At 54.5% G+C, this 18043-nt stretch overlaps 1 protein-coding gene across 10 annotated transcripts in view; it reads right to left on the bottom strand.

Moving 5' to 3' along the window:
* Positions 1-12457: 12457 nt before the first annotated feature.
* Armc9 (armadillo repeat containing 9) overlaps positions 12458-18043 on the bottom strand; it is a 102766-nt gene continuing 97180 nt past the window's right edge. For all 10 annotated transcript variants that reach the window (XM_087209388.1, XM_087209389.1, XM_087209390.1 and 7 more), the window contains 2 exons: positions 14143-14314; positions 12458-13150 (listed from right to left, as the gene is read on the bottom strand). In XM_087209388.1, the coding sequence (XP_087065514.1) occupies positions 13055-13150; positions 14143-14314 (268 nt within the window). In that variant the 3' untranslated portion in view covers positions 12458-13054. The remainder of the gene's footprint in view (positions 13151-14142; positions 14315-18043) is intronic.

The following is an 18043-nucleotide window of genomic DNA, read 5'->3' as shown; positions in this document are numbered from 1 at the left end:
GAAGGAAGCCAGGGTTCAAAGAGGCCCAGGACCCAGGGGCAGGGAGGCCAGGAAAGAGCTGAGGGCAGACTGGTGCTCCCCAAGACAGCCTGTGTCCCGGGCAGCACACCAGGCTCTCGGCGGGTGCACATGGATGCGCTCTAGGCCACACACGCAAGCGTGCACACCCAGCACACCCAGCACACAGCACACACAGAGCCACGCAGAGCCACGCAGGCTCAGACACATGAGCACACGCACCCGGGACACACCCGTGCGGAGGGACACAGGCTGCACACATGTGTAGGTTGTTGACACAGATGCACAGAGAAGTAAGCACATTCGGAGATATACACACGTGCATATGCATGCGCCCTGAGACACCTGCACACTTGTCTCACACACACATATGCACCCTGTGTCCACATCCACACCCATGCCATGGCCTCTCCTGGGTGAGAGAGACCTTCCTCAGCCAGCTCCTCTGCTACCTGTGAAACCCTGTCTGGCAAGCTCTTGGGAACAGGCTCAGGACCAGGCTGGTCCCTGCTGCATTCCTGAGCAGCCTCTTTTGGTTGACAGGTTTTTGTTTTTGTTTTGGTTTTTTGACACAAGGTTTTAACAGGGCTATGAGACAGGGTTAGCCCTGAACTCACTATGTAGCCAGGCTGGAACTCTCACCCATCCTCCTGCCTCAGCCTCCCTAGTGTGGGCTGAGCAGCTTCTTTTGATTGTGTCTGTCCTCCGGGGACCCTCTGGGCATTGTCCATGCACCCTAACAGCCATATCTGCCCCTGCAGCCCTGGCCTCCTCTCACCAGACCCCGGCCTCCTTCTGTTCAAACGCACTGTGCCCTTCTGAACTGGGTGAACTCCTGCTTGCCCTTCAAAACCCACCCTAACTGCCCTTCCCTTGGAGTAGGTGCTTCTGCACCGTTCGCTGCCACCTTTGCCAGCACAGTGGGTACAGACATCAGGGTGCCCCTCTGTCTTCCTGGTGGGCAATGCCTGGGAGGGAGGAAGGGTGGGGAGGGCTGAAGGCCAGGTTTGCCGGCCACAGCCAGAGCAGACAGGGTGTCCCCACCCCAAGACAGACGCTGTCTGCAGCCCCACCCCCAGGCCGCAGTCCAGACTCACACTGGCACATTCAGGCCAGGGCGGCCAGGGGCCTGGTCCTGCACAGCTGTGCCCAGGCTGCGCCCCCCTCGGCCTGGTGACTCACAGCTCTGCCCGCCGGGGGCCAGCGGGGGACACACAGCCGCCTTTCAGCCCCTCAGCTCAAACACTAGCTCAGTCTTCGCTCCTGGCGCCTCCCTCCGGCCGCCAGCCCCCTCCGGCTGCAGTGCCCAGGCCACGCCAGGCTCCCTTCTCTCCGGGCACAGGCCTCCTGTCTCTCGCCACCCGGCCCTGGTCCAAACCAGCGCTGAATGGCTGCCTTTTCAGGGCCGGCCGGCCAGGTGCATTATGGGCTGGGCAGCCCTGCAACGGAGGGGCCTGCAGACCTGCTCTGCAGGGGCACTGTGGCCCAGGGCTGGCTCCCTGGAGGGGGTGTTCTGGAGAGTATTAGGATTCCCATTTTGCAGACCAGAAACAGGCTCCGTGGTGGAGCTGGGACCCCATTTCAATTTTTAAAAAATTTTTAAAATTTTTGATGCAAAGTCATGCTTTGTAGTTCAGGCTAGCTTTGAACTCAGTATGTAGTCAAGTGCTGGGGTCACAGTTGTGTGGCACCATGCCCCGCTCCCCATTTGGAGTTAATGATAGCACCTCCTGGGGTTACAGTGAGGAGGTGGAGAAGGGGCCCCAGACAGGGACTGAGCTGGGCCCCAACTCTGGGCTTTGCACCTAGGGGCCTCCCTGCTTTTAGGAGCAGACCTTGTTCCTCTGCCCTTGAGGGTGGCCTCTCACCAGGCTGGGCCAGTCCCTGCACCTCCACCCCTCCGGCCCAGCAGCCAGGGCTCTTCCTGGGGGCTCCAGAGTGGGAACTGGGTTTTGAGAGTGTGACTGAGCATGCTGGGAAGTGACTCATGCTTAAGTTCCTTACTGTGGGGCAGGGGACACAGATGAAGCAACCTGCAGAGCCAAATGGGGACCAGGAGTGAGCGCAGGGCTGGAGTCTTGTGCCTGAAGCACAGGGGCCCTGTGGTGACAAAGAAATGCCCCTTTTTAGCCAGGCATGTCATTGCATACCTCAGGAGGCTGAGGCAGGAGGATCTCAGAGATTTCAAGGCCAGTCTGGGCTACATAGCAAGACCTTGACACAGAAAAACCAACAACAAAAAAGCAAAATGAATGTACCTTCCTCACAGATGTTCACACCCCATCCGGGAAAGTGTGGCTGGCATAGCTCACAAGGGGAAGGACCTGGGCTGTAATCGAGGTTGCAGACCTGGAAGCAGGGAAGCCTGAATTACTGGGGCCAATCTAATCCCTGAATCTGTAAATGTGGATGTTTCCAAATGGAAGCAGGAGAGAGGCAGCAGAAGGAAGCTCAGGGGACTGGGGCAGAAGGAGGCTTTGGCCAACTTTCCTGGGGCTGATGCGCAGGGACCTGCATGTGGGCTGGAGAGCTGCCTTGGGGATTCAGGGTGGCCCCCAGCACCTTCGGAGCCCCAGCCCTGCCACCTCAGGATCTGCCGGCTTCCTGGGAGCCTGGAGCAGCGGCCTGGCCAAAGCTTGGACTTTGACCTAAATCCAGAGCTCACTTGGGGCAGCCTGGACTCCTGGCCCTCAGACACAGTGAGCTGACAAGTGTGTGCGGCTTTAAGCCACTTGGTGGCAATGGGCTACGGCAGCACCAGGAAATTAGTATGCACCCTGAGCACAGCCACCATCGTCAGTCACCGGCTTTGGTTTCAGACCCTGGGATTCTTCACTTGTGGTTTTTGTCACCTTACGACTAAAGATTCCGGACTGATGATGTTACTGCTGTTTGTTTCCATGGGAGGGACAGAGACACCTTCTGCCAGCCACCTCTGCACAGGCTTGGGGACAGCAAAGGCTGTGGGAAGGACGAGCCCTCCTGGGCCTCGGTGCCTTGGCAGGTTTGAGATTTCTCTTCCAGCAGGCCCCTGTCTGCCCTTCCCCATCATGACTGGCCCTCCAGGGAATACTACGGTGGCCAGAGCACGTGAAGGCCACAGGGTTAAGACACAGCATCGTGACCGAGGGGAAGACTGGCAGCAGCGGGAGAGAAAAGAGCAAGCCTGGTGTCTTTGGTACTTGTAGAATCCCCTAGAGAGAAAGCCCAGGAGGACCCAGGAGAGAACAAAAGAAATAAAAAAGGGTTCCTAGAGTACAGGCAGAGCCAACACACACACAGGGAGAAAGAAACAGAGGAGGGAGAAAGAAAGAAGCAAAGACGTGAGGGGAGGAGGAAGAAAGAAAGGAGAGGAATGCCATTGGGGGGGGGCGGCACGGACAAGTTCTCGCCATGTCATCCAGGCTGGCCTTGGACTTACTTTGTAGTTCAGGCTGGCCTCGAACTAGCAGCAATCCTCCTGCCTCAGCCTCTCCAGTGCTAGGATTACAGGCGTCCACCAGTACACCTGGCCAGAGATGCCCTTTTTACCTAATGGGAGATCACAGCATGTGAGCCCCAAAGTTGCCCCTGACTCAGTCCCAGGCTCCTTCCTGATGCTGCCCCCTGCCCCGAACAACTTCCTTCTGTGAAATCTCAGGTCCCATTAGTTTCCTTCTCCCAGGGCCTCTGAACCCCACTCCAGGGTGCATTCCCAGAACCTCTGGGCCCCCCATCTAGAGCCAGAGCCTGCCTTGCTCTCCCTCCTCCCTCGATCTGCCCATTCCAAGCACGGATTGAGCAACAAGGGTGTGCAGGCCTGGGGCCAGGTGCTGGGAGGGAAACGAACATCTCTTAGATACAGCACCAAAAGCATGATTCATCAAGAAAAAATGGATAATTGGACCTCATCAAAATTAAGAATGTTGGGCCAGGGATTTGGCTCAGTGGTTTTGCTGCCTGCTACACAAATGCAAAGATCCGAGTTTGATCCCCGGTACCAAAAAAAAAAAAAAAAAAAAAATTAAGAATCTCTGCTCTGTAAAGGACATTTGAGAAAGAGCAATGAAAGGACAGGCTACAGCTTGGAGAAAGGACTTATGAAGCATGCGTCTGATATAGGACGGGTGTCAAGAATACAGAATTCTCCAATGTGATAATAAGAAAACAACCCACAGGGAAAAACAGCAAAAAGATATGAGTGGACCCCTTATCAAAGGGACACACAGAGAGGGCAAATAGTCACATGGCAAGATCCTTAACATCATTAGTCGTTGGCTAAGTCGCTAAGTTGCCCAGGCTGGGATCTAACTTGCAGTCTTCCTGCCTCTGCCTCCCAGAGTGCTGGAGTTACAGGCGCATGCCAACATGCCTGACTCCTGGTCATAGCTAAGCATCTTAGTTTATGTAAGCACATTCTATGATATTTGCACAAGGACAAAAATTGCCTAATTGCCTTTCTTGGAATGTATGGCTGTCCTTGAGAGACACAGGACTGTGTAGCCACTTCGGGATCAGGGTTACTGGATAATAAAAAGGAATAAGTTATGGACACACACACTACACCAGGAATGAATTGCAACATGATTATCCTGAATGAAAGAAGCCAGGTGAAAAAGAGTACCTGCCATGTGATTCTATGTACAGAACTCCAGAAAATGCAAATAAGTCCACAAGGACAGAAAGAGGAATTGCCTAGGGGTGGGGTGAGGCGGAAGAAAGGGGTTCCAAAGGGCTCAAGGCATTTGTGGGGTGACGTTGGTTCCCTGCGTTTACTGTGGCGTTGTTCTCAGGGCTGTTTGCGTAGATCAAGATTTGTCACATTGTGTACTTTATATGTGTGCTGCGGATCACCGTCAGTTACATCCCAATAAAACTTTTAAAGGGAAGGGAGGGGTGGGAAGAGGGTAATTTTTAATGGGGAAGGGGGGCAGCTGGGCAGGAGGAAAAACCTCTAGTGTTCTAGAGAGTAACTATGGTTGACAGCAATTAATTGAATATTTCCAAACAGTCATTAGAGGATATTTTATTATTTTATTTTATTTTATATTTATGGTGGTCCTGGGAACTGAACTCAGTGCCTTGCATGTGCTAGGTAAGCAAGTGTTCTAGTACCAGGCTACACATCCTTAGCCATTCCTTTTTTTCGGGGGGGGAGTTGGTACCGGGGATTGAAGTTGGGACCTTGTGCTTGCGAGGCAGCTGGCGGAACCACTGAGCTAAATCCCTGGCCCCTCATTTTTTATTTTGAGACGGCGTCTTACTAAGTTGTCTGGATTGGCCTAGAACTTAATGATCTTCATGCCTCGGCCTCCTGAGTGGCTGGGATTACCAGCAATGCCACAGTGCCTGGCTCATAAAGAGGATTTGATTGTTCCTCACACAAAAAGTCCATATATGTCTGAGGTGATAGATATGCTGGTTACCCTGATCTAATCTTTTTTTGTTGTTTTTGAGACAGGTTCTTGCCATGTAGTTCATACAGGCCTTGAACTCACGCTGTGGTCCCTGCTGGCCTTGAAGTTGTGGGGATCCTCCTGCTTCAGCCTCCCGAGTGGTGAGATTGCATTGCCACAGCTGGCCAGTGCTAGGCTATTGGAGAAGGCAGCATTGAGGCTCAGGGGTGGCTCTGGGAGTGAGGCAGAGTGGTGAGCCAGGGACAGAGCCCCTGAACAAGACCTGGTGTGCAGGGCCCTGTGCTCCTCTGGCTCCTTGGGAATGCAGACCCCCGGGCCACTGGGCCCTGCCCCGGGACTGGGTGCATGGCTGAGTTTGAATGCGTGCCAGGTCCCCACAGTGCCCTCTCACGGTGCACTGCTGAGGACCCCTCCGTGCATGTGTGTGTGCTGTGACAGGAACATCAGGACCAGAGAGCAAGAGGCAGGAGGGCTGGAAGAGGCCCCCCAGGGCTGGAGAAGGGAGGAGCAGGGAGGGCACACACAGGGCACACGAGGCAGGGGACCCGCCAGCCCCCAGGGGAGTGACCAGTCTGCACCTTTCCTCTGCAGGTGGCAAAGGAGAAGGGACGTGTGTGGCTGGCAGGGCACAGAGTGACACCAAGTACAGGAAAGTGTTCGGACACAGGCAGCTGCCAAGGCCTGGCTTAGGGTCAGGGAAGCAGTGAGGTGCCAGGCCTCTAGAGAAGGCATTCTAGGTCCCTGGTGTTGGCCCTTCCCACCCTGAGAGGGAGGGTGAGACTCTGAGTCTCGTCCTGCCTGACAAGGAAGCTTCCAGAAGGTCAGCAAAAGCCAGGGGAGGTGGTGCCTGCCTATAGTCCCAGCACTCAGGAAGCTGAAGCAGGAGGATCTCTGAGAGTTCAAGGCCAAACTGGGTTACATAGTGAGACCCTGTCTCACAAAAAAAAAAAAAAAAAAAGGACAGTGAGAGTGGAGGGCGCCCTGTTTCCTGGAGGGCTGAACTTGTCCACTTCCAGGGAGAAGCCGCAGGTCACGCTGGGGCTTGTTCGGGCCTGTCCCGAACCAGAGAGGCAGCTCCTCCCCACCTCTCCTTCCTCTTGAAGCTGACAGGGAAGTGCCCCGAATTCCCCCACCCGGGCTTCCTCTCTGCCATTCACCGTTACCGTTCAGCACCACAGTGGGCCCTGGGCCTCTCCTGTCTCCCCCACTGCCACCAGACAGCAGGATAATAGGGGCCCTGGGGACAGAAAGGACACTGCCAGGCTCGGGCACCGCTGGGTCGAGATGAGGGCAGAAGGGCTGGGGGAAATTTCAGGGCCCGCAGACCCAGGATTCCGGAGAGGGACCCAGGATCTGCCCTCAACATGCAGGGGGCAGCGATATGGGGGCTACTGAACCAAAGAGGAAAGAAAACCCAGTGCTGGGTCCTCTTGGGCGACAGCAGAACCCCATGGACGGGAGGTCCTGTGGGGACAGCTCAGTGAGCCCCGGAGCCTGGGCTGCAGGTCACGGTCGCTGGCTACTGCTGTCCCCTTTTCTCCATGTTGGACACCCCCAAATCGGCCCGGGGAGGTGGGGGTCTGTGAGGCCTGTGTAGCCCCCTGCAGGGCTCTGGGCCATCTCCGGGCCCCACAGTCAACGTTTTCCGAAGCCAAACCCGTGGGGGAAGCCCGGTGGCACATTTCACCGTGGGCAGACTGAGTGCTGCAGAGCGGGGCTGAACCGCAGCCGTGACCCTGAACTTCTTGGCCCAGCTGGGGTGGCCTGCAGCAGCCGCTGTGGGGGACGGTGACCTTACAGTCCTCGCCTCACGAGAAGGTGGCCTCCACCAGCAGGGCCCCGAGCGTCAGCCAGACTGGGAGCCCCGGATGTAGCGTGGGAAACTTGAGCAAAAATCTCGTCTAAATGACCAAGGTCACTGCTTTAGTTATAGCCCTGGTTGCTAACAGCGACACCTGACCAAAGAATCATTAAAAAAAAAAAAAAAAAAAAGCAGGGAGTTTTTGGCTCCAGGAAACAAAACAGGGCAGAGCTGGTGGAAACAATGGCAAGGGAGACCCCACAGGGACCAGGATCGCGGTTGCGCGGTCACTGCCTGCTTCCTCCAGAGCTGGAGTCTTGGCCACCTGCAGCTGGACACATCAGACCCCATGGACCCACAGTGTCGGTGTCCCCTGCCCCTCCCCACCTCTGCAGCAGCACGGTTCCTCGGCAGCTGCTGGAAGCCCCTTGCCATCCCCTCCCTGCCCGCTCAGTTCCCGGCTGAGTGAGTCCTCGCTCCTCCAAGCCACTGTGTGCAGAGAGGCCGCTCCCTCCATTCTTCCCCTCTCCCAGCCACCAGAAGAACAAACAGGCGGTCACCAGGACCCTGGTGTCACCGGGCTGCCCAGCGGGGTCGCCTGCTCGGCATGGTTCCCTCATGGGCCCAGCCTCCCTGCAGCAGGTACGAATGGGGTCAGAGTTCTTCTCCCCTCCTCTGCTTGTCTGTTGGATTTGCCCACCTGGCCACCACTGCGTCACCTTACTACAGAGGGTCCTGGGGTCCCCAAGGTGCTGGTTGATGCCTGAGGACTCATGTCCTGGACACACACCGTTTGCCACACGGCCCCAGGTGGGAAGGGACCCCACGCAGGCTGCAGGGTGCTGCCTGACGCCAGCCCCTACCTGGCGTCCTGGCCCAGGACAAGGCCTCTGCACCACTACTATTTGGCCAGGGAGGGTGCTGGGGCCACTCCTTGAGCCTGGGCAACTTTGGCCTCTGCTCTTCTTCCTGCGGCTCGCCCCCCCCCCCTTTAAATCAAAGTCGCTTATTAGCTTTTTAAATAGAAACATGGGAATAAAGCCAGATGTGGTGGCCCATGCCTGTGGTCCCAGTACTTAGGAGGCTGAAGCAGGAGTATTGCTACCAGTTTGAGGCCAACCTCGGCTGCATAGTGAGTTCAAGGTCAGCCTGAACCTAATATGAGGCCCTGTCTCAAAAAAACAAAAAACAGGGCGGGGGATTTAGCTCAGTGGTTCCACTGCCTGCCTTGCAAGTGCAAGGACTCAAGTTTGATCCCTGGTGCCAAAACAAAACAACACAAAAACCCAAAACAACAACAACAACAACAAAGAAACATGGGAATGAAAAACCACTTTAAGTGGCAGCATTTTTTTTTTTCCAAAAAAACACTACAGGTAATACTCAAATCTCCAAGCTTGAAACTCCATAAACAATTTTGTTTTGAGATAGTAGATTGTAATATTCCATATACCATTACTTACTATTTATGTCTCAAGGTTGTGTGAGACACTCACTGCTACACTGTGAGGAAGTATTCCTAGCCCAGAAGGGCTCTGTTACAGGGAAGAATCCTAGGATTACTATTTGAGAAGGTGAGAAATAGATTTGATATGGCAAGAATACAAATCTTTTCTAATAATTCAAATTTAGGTGATACTGTTGTACACCTTCTAAAATTACTTCATCTCTGCCATGTAATAAAGCCTATAGTAATGTTCCTAAGGTTCATTAAATTCTGTTTTAAAGAGGACTTTCAGCTGTAGTGGCACACACCTGTAATCTCAGCACTCAGAAGCCTGAGGCAGGAGGATCACTGTGAGTTCAAGACCAGCCTGTGCTACATAGTGAGACCCTGTCTCAAAAACCCAAAAAAGGGCTGGGGATTTAGGTCAGTGGTTCTGCTGCCTGCCTTGAAAGCGCAAGGACCCAAGTTTGATCACTGGTACCAAAAAAAAAAACCCCAAAAAACAAACAAACAAATAAATAATAAATTAATAAATAAATTAAAAAGAGTACTTGAAATGGAGAAACTACAGAAGCAGACTTTAAAAGAAACTTTCATATCACTTGCTGTATTGGGGTCCAATTCCTTTTTGTTACATGTGAATAAACACTGCTTTTGGGCAGTATTTTTTTTTTTTTTGTATCAGGGATTGAACTCGGGTCCTTATGCTTGTGTGGCAGGCAGCGACACCACTGAGCTAAATCCCTGGCCAACACTGCTTTTAATAATCTTCCTTCACCAAATCTAGAGAAAAGAAATTTAGGTGATAAAAGCAGATAGTGCAGATAGTGCACAGCCCTCAAAGAACTATTTTAAAACAGGAAATTCTTTGGGAATATAAAGCATCCCAGAAATCTCAATGCAATATTAAGCTTTGATACCAGTACAAATACAGAAGCCACAACATTATAAAACCTCACCTGAAAGCTTTAGTTTTGTAGCTATGGAGCACCAAGGCCTTAATCTTAATTTTTGTTTCAGTCCTTCCTTCTATTCCTTTTTTTTTTTTTTGAGACAGAGTCTCGATACGTAGCCCAGGCTGGCCTGGAACTCACAGCAATCCTCCTGTCTCTGCCTCCCAAGTGCTAGGATTACAGGTGTGTGCCACACCATGCCTTGCTCTTCTATTCCCTTTAAGAGAGACTAGAAAAAAATCAGGAATAAAAGCTCAAGGGCTGGGGATTTAGCTCAGTGGTTCCAGCACCTGCCTTGAAAGTGCAAGGTCCCAAGTTTGATCCCAAGTACAAAAAACCCCCCCCAAAACAAAAAATAAAATAAAAACTCAATATTCCAAACATAATCAGAACTTTCAAATGATGTTCTGTCAAAGTCGGCAGCCTCTCTACTTGCTTCGGTACCCTAGAGGTACAAGCCCCATAGTCTAAGGCTAGAAACTATACAGAAACTTCCGGGACTCCCTGCGTTTCACAACCTGCTAGTTACCAGTGCACTGCCATTTTGGTTCACATTATGAACGAAGCCTCTTGCAGGTTGTTTAGCAGGAGAAAAATGATCAGGAAGCAGGAAGCAGCATTAATAGCTCACAAGATGCAGCATGGAGCCCACAGAAGTGGGCATCAGTGACCGATGGGCCTGGGCCCTGCCCGGCTCCTCTCCTGGAGATGCTGCCGCTGGGTCAGGCCAGGTGTGGGCACTGCCCAGGGACCTGTGAGTCCAAGGGCCCCAGGCCCAGAACCAGAGCCCAGGGCAGAGTCCAAAGCCTGCATTCCTGGCAAGGGTGACTCACCCCGCTGCTCTGCAGCCCAGATCTGGGCATGCCCTGGCCCGGCAGGTGTGCTGCTGGGAGGCTCCTGGGGACTCCGAAGTGTGAGCACAGGCGGCATGCCAGGGAACACCCAAGTCCCGGAGGAGACTTCATCCTCGCTGCGCCAGGAGGAGGCTCAGGCTGGCTTTCGCAGGTGTAGCCCTCAAGCCAGCTGCTGCCAGGCACGTGGAGAGGGAAGCAGGCGGAGGCTGTGCCAGGCCACCGCTCACACCACTTTTGGCTCTGCTGTTCTTTCTTTTTTTTTTGAGACAGGGTCTTGCTACGTAGTCCAGGCTGGCCTTTGAACTTGAGGTGATCCTCCTGCCTCAGCCTCCCGAGTGCTGGGATTATAGGCATGCGCCACTACACCCAGAAAATTTTGCTGCCCTGCTCTGATCTCTATTCTACGCGGCCCCACCGCCAGCAGCGTGCCGGTAAACAGCATCGGCCGCCTTCTGGGAAGAAGGCTGTCGCCCGTGTCACTTGCCCTTCCGCATGCTGTACATGCCCTGCCGCAGCCAGTCTCTGGCCACCAGAGCGACGCCCCTCAACAAACTGGGAGAGAGACAGGAAGACTAGAGGTGCAAGAGATAAAGCATAATAGCCAAAGGCAGCTTCCAGGGTAGGCAATAGTGAAGGAAATGAAGGGATTAGGGGCCGGCGCTCCAGAAGGAATGGCCACCATGGAGAAATCAACAAACGGGCTAGGGATGTAGCTCAGTGGTGCCCCCACCTGCAAGGTCCTGAGTTCGATCCCTAGTACCAAAAAACCCCCCAAAACAAAAAACAAAACAAGGGTAAAAGAATAATTAGGAGATGAGCTTTCAGTATTTATCACCCATTTGTTTTAATAGAACTTATTGAATTGTATGTTTATAGATTAGGTTTTGGTAATGGCTATATTTAAAATAAGCTCACAGAACTTCTGACAATTTAGTGATCATTTTCCCCCCCCCCCGATCCTGGGGATTGATTCCAGAGCCTTTGCACTAAGCTACATCCCCAGACCCTTCTATTATTTTTTATTTTGAGGCAGGGTCTCCCTAAGTTGCTAGGTTGCCCAGGCTGGGCTTGAACTGGCCATCCTCCTGGCTCAGCCTCCCAAGAGCTGAGATGGCAGGCATGCCAGCATAGCTCACAGGGGCCGGCATCAGCACACTGCTGCCTCCTGCCTGGGTGACACAGGGGCTCTGGGGCCCCTTGCTCTCCGTACCCCTCAGGGTCCAGCTCCGGGGCTTGCTGCAGCCTCCACCCCACAGCTCAGGTGCCAGCTCCTGCCCTGGCCCGCTCTGCCAGGTGTCCGCTGGCCAAGGCCCTGCCCCTTACACCCTGAGCTGTCTGGGGACAGTGTCTCTAGGCCCCTGCTCTGGGAACCCTCACCTGCAGTCCCCCCAGGCCCTGACCCCATGTGGAGTGACCAGATAGGTCTCTCCAGGCCCGGCTTTTCCTGATCCTGCAAGATTCCCCTGGAATCTGCCTGTCCTTCCTTGGAGCCCTGAGCTCTGGCCTGGACCGCGGTTGTCCCCAGAGGCCAGGATTCTCACTGGAAGATGGGCAGCAGCTTGAGGCTGGGGGACTGAGTCTCCACATCCCAACACAGCAGCCCCCCAGGAATAAGAGGCCCCACTGCAGTGAGGTGAGCGTGGAGCAGTGGCAGGAACAGCCCCACCATGGCCTTCTGTGCAGACTCTGGCCTCAGCCTGGGGGCAGGACAGTGCATGTGATGCCGATGGAGGCTTGGACAGCCTTGGGCTTGGTCTTCCTGTGGTAGGATCCCTGGGGCCACTGTGTGGACAAGCTCCAGCTGGCCTGCTGCAGGACGAGACCTCCCTGGAGAAAAAGCACTCGGGTGACAACCGATGCCACACACGGTGAGGCCCCTGGGTGCACTCTGGCCACCGATGCACACCCAGTCACCAAGCCCCATCCCCTCTGCTGACCCACTGCATTAGTCACTTTCCCATCACTGGGACAGAATACCTGACACTCAAAACGTAAAGGAGAGGTTTATTTTGTGGGGGTTTTTTTTGGTACCGGAGATCGAACTCGGGACCCTGTGCTTGCAAGGCTGGCAGCAGCACCACTGAGCTAAATCCCTGGCCCTGTTTGTGGTCTTAATGGGGAGTAGGAAACAGCATTAATTAAACTGGGCAACTTTCTAAGGCCTTTAAAAACGTGTGCAGAGGTGCAGGGCTGCTTTGAACATACTGAACACAGCATATTCATTACCAGAGTCTGAGAGCAGAGGAAAATGCTCAGTGTGGTGTGGAGGCAGGTGGCCCGAACGAGGCTCCCTTCCTTGCATCCTGGTCCCCAGCAGCTTCCCTGTGAGGACAGCTGGCTCCCACGAGTCCACCCTTGTTGCTGGTCCCGGGAGGGGCTGGTGGTCTGGCCTCAAGCTGTCTGCTCCAGGTGCCTGTGAAGGCCGAGGACTCCAAATGCACAGCCTGCTGTTCCTGACCAGAAGGTCCCCGAGGCCAGGGCCGCCTCTCTCCTTCCAGGGTGTGGCAGCCGACAGCCCCAGGGAGGCAGTCCTGCCCCTGTGCCTGGCTGGAGTGCCACACGCCGTCTTGCAGACACCTGTCTCTTCACGTCTGCCACCTGCGGCTGCTGGCTGGTCCTTGGGCCACGTGACGGTGACACCCAGGATGGCAGCCCCTCTCACTCCCGGCAGGACTGGCCGTCTAGGAAGAGGCAGAGGAGATGCCAGTGCTGGGCGGGCTTCACAGAGCCCCTCTGTCCCAGACAATCCCTCCTTTCAGCTGCTCAGTGTGACGGAGGGACGGATGCAGAGGGCTTCCCTGAGGGTCACGCAGGCCGGATGGCCTTCATCTCGGCCAGTGCTGCCCGGGCCCGGGAGGAAGCGGCCTGACTGCAGCCGGGCTTCACCGTGTGGTTTCCGGGGAAACAGGGCCGGGGTGGCTTTGCCAAGGCCGCTTCCCCGCATCTGCAGCCTGGCGGGTCCCCAACTGGCCAGATACCCAGGGCCCTGCAGAGGGAGTGGGGCTGGGTGGGCAGGGACATCGCAGGAGTGTGGACATCCTGCGTGGGCATGTTGTGTGCTGCCTGACACTGTCCCCCCACCTCGGCTTTCATTTTATTTATTTTTTGGTTTTTTGTGCTAAGGTCTCGCTGTGCAGTCTAAGCTGGCCTTGAACCCATGGCATTGTCCTGCCTCAGCCTCCCGAGTGCTGAGAGTACAGGTGTGTGGAGGGGCAGTGTGGGACCCTTGCACCCACCCTCACCTTCCTTCTGGGAGGCCCCTGCTTCTGTCTGACTCGGTGACCAAGTGGCCACAGGGACAGGGGCTGGGCAGCCCTGGGCTTCAGGGCGAGCTTAGAGCAGCAGGGAGAGGGGAGGAGGGAGGGGGCTCTTCCCTGAGGGTCCTGCCTGGGGGGAGGGTCTTACCTCACCAGCAGTGAGGTGCCAGAGGCCAAGAGCGATTTCACAAGCAGGGAAGATTAACAAAGGAGAGGTCCCTGGGGCAAGGCAGCCACCCACTTGGTGGGCTCACACAGTGCATTCAGGAGGCTGAGGCAGGAGGATCACTGTGAGTTCAAGGCCAGGATGGGCTGTATAGTGAGACTTGTTTTAGAGCACCAATAAATAAATAATAAACTTAAATAAATAAAGAGGTTGCCCTGGTCTAAAGGTCAGAATAAAACGCCCGACTTACTCTGCAGGCCCCTGGTGGAGGACGAGGTGGAGCCGGGGCGGCTGGGCTGCTGAGGGCCACAGGAGGAGAACTGGACACCGGCACTGATGCCTTCACCTTGGGGGGGTTTGGCTCCAGGGTCCCCAGAGTGCACGGCGTCCGGGGCTTGCAGGCGAAGGCCAAGGGAAATAGTCTACGAAACACGTGCAGTACAGAGTCACCATGGCTGGGCAGGTGGCACAGGGCACTCGCAGGGAGGGAGCCAGCCCTGCAGAGCTCACAATCTCAGGGGGAGCAAAGGGGACAGCACCTGGAGGTGCACTAACTTTGATTTGATTTGATCTGGTTTTTCTTTTTTTGGTACCGGGGATCGAACTCAGGACCTTCCACTTGCGAGCCAGGAGGTAGAACCACTGAGCTAAATCTCTGGCCCTTGACTTGATCTATTTTAAGATAAGGTCTCACTGTGTAACCCAGGCTGGCCTCAAACTCATGGCCATCCTTCTGCCTCAGCCTCCTGAGTGCTGGAATCTCAGGGATGTACCATTCAGATAGCACGGGCAGGACGGTGCACCCAGCAGAGTCAAGGTCCCAAGGACAGGTCCCAATCTCTGGAAACTGACTGGGAGGCTTAAGGTTGCAGATGGACCTTTGGGTCCTGAGGCCTCGCCTCTCAGGAGCAATGCTACATAATTTTAGGGAACAATCATTTAGTTAAGCCTAGCTCTCCTGCCTACAGGCCAGCTACGGCATTTCGAGACATAATTCCATTCTCGCTCCCGGTCACAACTGAGGCCACAATGACCTGGTGATGCTGTGATTCTCCAGGACAAGATTACACCAGTTGAAGACATCCTGGGAGGAACAAAATCTTCATCGCCTCAGTTCCTCATTGTTCTTGGATTGTTACACCTTGTTTGTCCCGATGTACTGAACTCTCAGCAAGTCATTTGTTACATCTGTTTCTCCAGATGTACTGAATAAAAGGTGCCCGAGGGGAGGGTGCAGCTTTCCTCTTTGCTGCCCAGAGCAGCACTGATCAGGCCCAAAGCTCAGCTTCTTCTCCAAGTCTCATTTTTCTATCGTTCCTGTATATTCTTTTTTTTTTGGTACCAAGGACCGGAGATTGAACTCGGGTCCTTGCGCTTTCAAGACAGGCGGTATAACCACTGAGCTAAATCCCCGGCCCCTATCTTTCCTGTATAATAAAAGTCAATTCGCCTTGTGCTGTCGTGGCTCGCAGGGGACTAGGACTCACCGCAGAGGTTCTAGTAAAGTCCCCTTTCCCTGTTCCCTACACTCGCTGAGCTGAGTCTTGGGTGGCAGTGAGACAGGAGGCTCCTGAGCCCTCAAACAGGGCAGGGGGTCACAGGCTGAGGGGACAAAGGGGCCTGGGCCAACTGAACATCCCTGGGCTTCTGCAGGCCCAATTCTCATGTCGGGTCAGTGCCAGCGCCAGGGCTTTCTGAGGACTTTGTCCCACAGGGCTTGGGATGTGGCCAGGGTCACCCTCAGGTGGCACTGGCCCCATGGGCACAGCGACGACCCAGAGGGTTAGGCAGGGCCCCAGTCTGGAGCCAGCTTGGCTTGAGTCCTGTCCCCACACCTGACTCTGGCCCCGGCCTGGAGCTGAGGGAGTTTCTGCCCTACGGAATGGTGACATCGTGCATTCGTGGTGTCCGGGCCTCAAATGCGTGGGAGTTCGTTTCAGCAGCAAAAGGAGCTATGAGATGCAGCAGCCACAGGAGGCCTCACCGAAGTAGCACTGAACTCTTGACCAAGCCTTCCAGGCAGGGTTAACCTCGTCCACCAGGTGTAGAAACTGAGGGGCCAAACTTAGAGCGTTAGCTGGATGGGCTGGCACATGCCTGCAATCCCAGCACTCGGGAGGCTGAGCCATGAGGATCGCTGGGAGTCTGAGACCAGCCTGGGCTACATAGTGAGTTCACTACCAGCCTGAACTTCATAGCGAGATGCTGTCTCAAAAACAACAGTTAGAAAAATCATACTGACACCGACTGAAAAGTCTCCAGGATCAAGTTAGGAAAAGGCATAAAAGGACCCTGCTTTAGGCAAGAAGCCTTTGAATCAAGTTCAAAAGGATGGAGAAGATTTGATTCTACTTTTTAATTGATTAATTAAAAATATTTTGAAAAAAAAATTTTTTTGGAGATAGGATCTGGCCATGAAGTTCAAGATGCCGCTGAACTCACTATGTAGCGCAGGCTGGCATCAAACTCACGGTGATCCTCCTGCCTCAGCCTCCTGAGTGCTGGGACTGCATGTGTGTGCCAGCATGATCAGCATAATTTATTTTTATACCATTCATAATATTATCCCCAAATATTTGCCATGCTGTATTCTTACGTTTGTGTGTTTTCACCTGCGCAGTTTCGGGTCCCCAACCGTCTGCAGTGCTTTGTCCCAGCCTCCTGAATCCCTAGGCTTGTCACTGTCATTTGGCCCGGCTGTGGGTGATGTCACCTGGCTGTGCACTCTCACTGTTACCCTATGTTCTGCTGTTCTTTATTCACTGATACAACACGCGAGTGCCGAGAAATGCACGCAGTGCTGGGATCCAAGGTCACCAAGAGCAAATTCTCGCTCTTTGGTCTTTCAGGGTGGGGCTCTATGACCAGTGAACAAGTTATAAAATAATGAGACAAGTGATCACTCCATGGACATTTCCTGCATCTACAAGAAACTTCCTGTAAGGTCAAGTGAGGTTATTCCTTTCTTTTTCTTTTTTTTTTTCTCCTTTCTTATATTACTCGGTTCAAAAAAATTTTTTTTGTATTTTTCTATTCTTTTTTTTTTCTTTGAGACAAGATCTTGGTATGCAATTCAGGCTGGCCTTGAACTCACTGTGTGGCCCAGGCTGGCCTCAAACTCTTGGCAATTCTCCTGCCTCAGCCTCCTAAGTGTGGGAATTACAGGCGTGTGTCACCAGGCCCACCTCCTTGAACAAAATTTTTAATGTAAGTGTTTTTTGAAACAAGACCTTGTTATGTGGTCTGGGTTGGCATTGAACTCACTACGTAGCCCACGGTGGCCTCGAACTCGCAGTGATCCTCCTGTCTCAGCCTCCTGGGTGATGGGATCACAGGTGTGTGCCACCATGCCTGGCCTCCCATCATACTTTGGACTCACCAAGGCTCTACCCTCACAGGAGCCAAATGCTTAAAAGTAATCTCCCTCCCTGTGTTTCTTGGGAGAAGCCCAAGTCACTGTTCAAACACGCGCTCCCCTCTGCCCTGGGCGGGATCCTGAGTCAGGGCAGAGGCCTCAGATGGCTCCCCATGGCTGGCCGCTCAGGGGGCTGAGGCAGGAGGGTCCAGGTGACAGGGAGTGGGGCCTCTGTTGCCAGGAAGGGCACAGTCAGGGGCACAAGGTGAGCTGGGTCAGGTGGGGAAGGGGCTGGCCTGGCAGGCAGCGTTAGAGCAACGATGCCAGCCAATTGCAGGGGCAGTGGGATGGGGCCGCTTCTGGGCCAGGTATCCACCTCAGGCCACGTGGCCCCGGCAGTGCTGGGCTCCGGAAAGAGGGTGACTCTGGGTGCTGTGTAAACTGGGAGGCGCCCTGAAGATAGTGGCTACTTATCTGCGGTGCAGGGCCAGCAGGATGGCAGCTCAATGGGGACATTGTCTCAGGAAGGGCAATAAAGTGCTCAGAGGGATTTCAGCCTCCCAGGGCCTTGGGGCGCGCGCGTGGCAGGCACAGCTGGGACACGAAGGGCCCGAAGGCCTCTGCTCCCTGAGCTGGGCACCAGCTGTCTCCTCCACCACACACCTCAGCTGGGCTGGGACGGCCCCAGCAAGCGGCAGAGAGGGGGTGTGACAGTGGCGAGAGAGAACACAGGGACGAAGGCAGGCACGCGACACCAGTCAGACCCAGGGGTTCTCTACCACAGAGCGGCACCCCA

This window comes from Heterocephalus glaber, unplaced genomic scaffold (assembly GCF_053883595.1).
Source record: "Heterocephalus glaber isolate CG9 unplaced genomic scaffold, H.glaber_assembly_v1.0 deba00001004, whole genome shotgun sequence".
Taxonomy (NCBI): Eukaryota; Metazoa; Chordata; class Mammalia; order Rodentia; family Bathyergidae; genus Heterocephalus; species Heterocephalus glaber.
The sequence above is the reverse complement of the archived record's forward strand: the minus strand, read 5'-3'. Positions and strand labels throughout refer to the sequence as shown.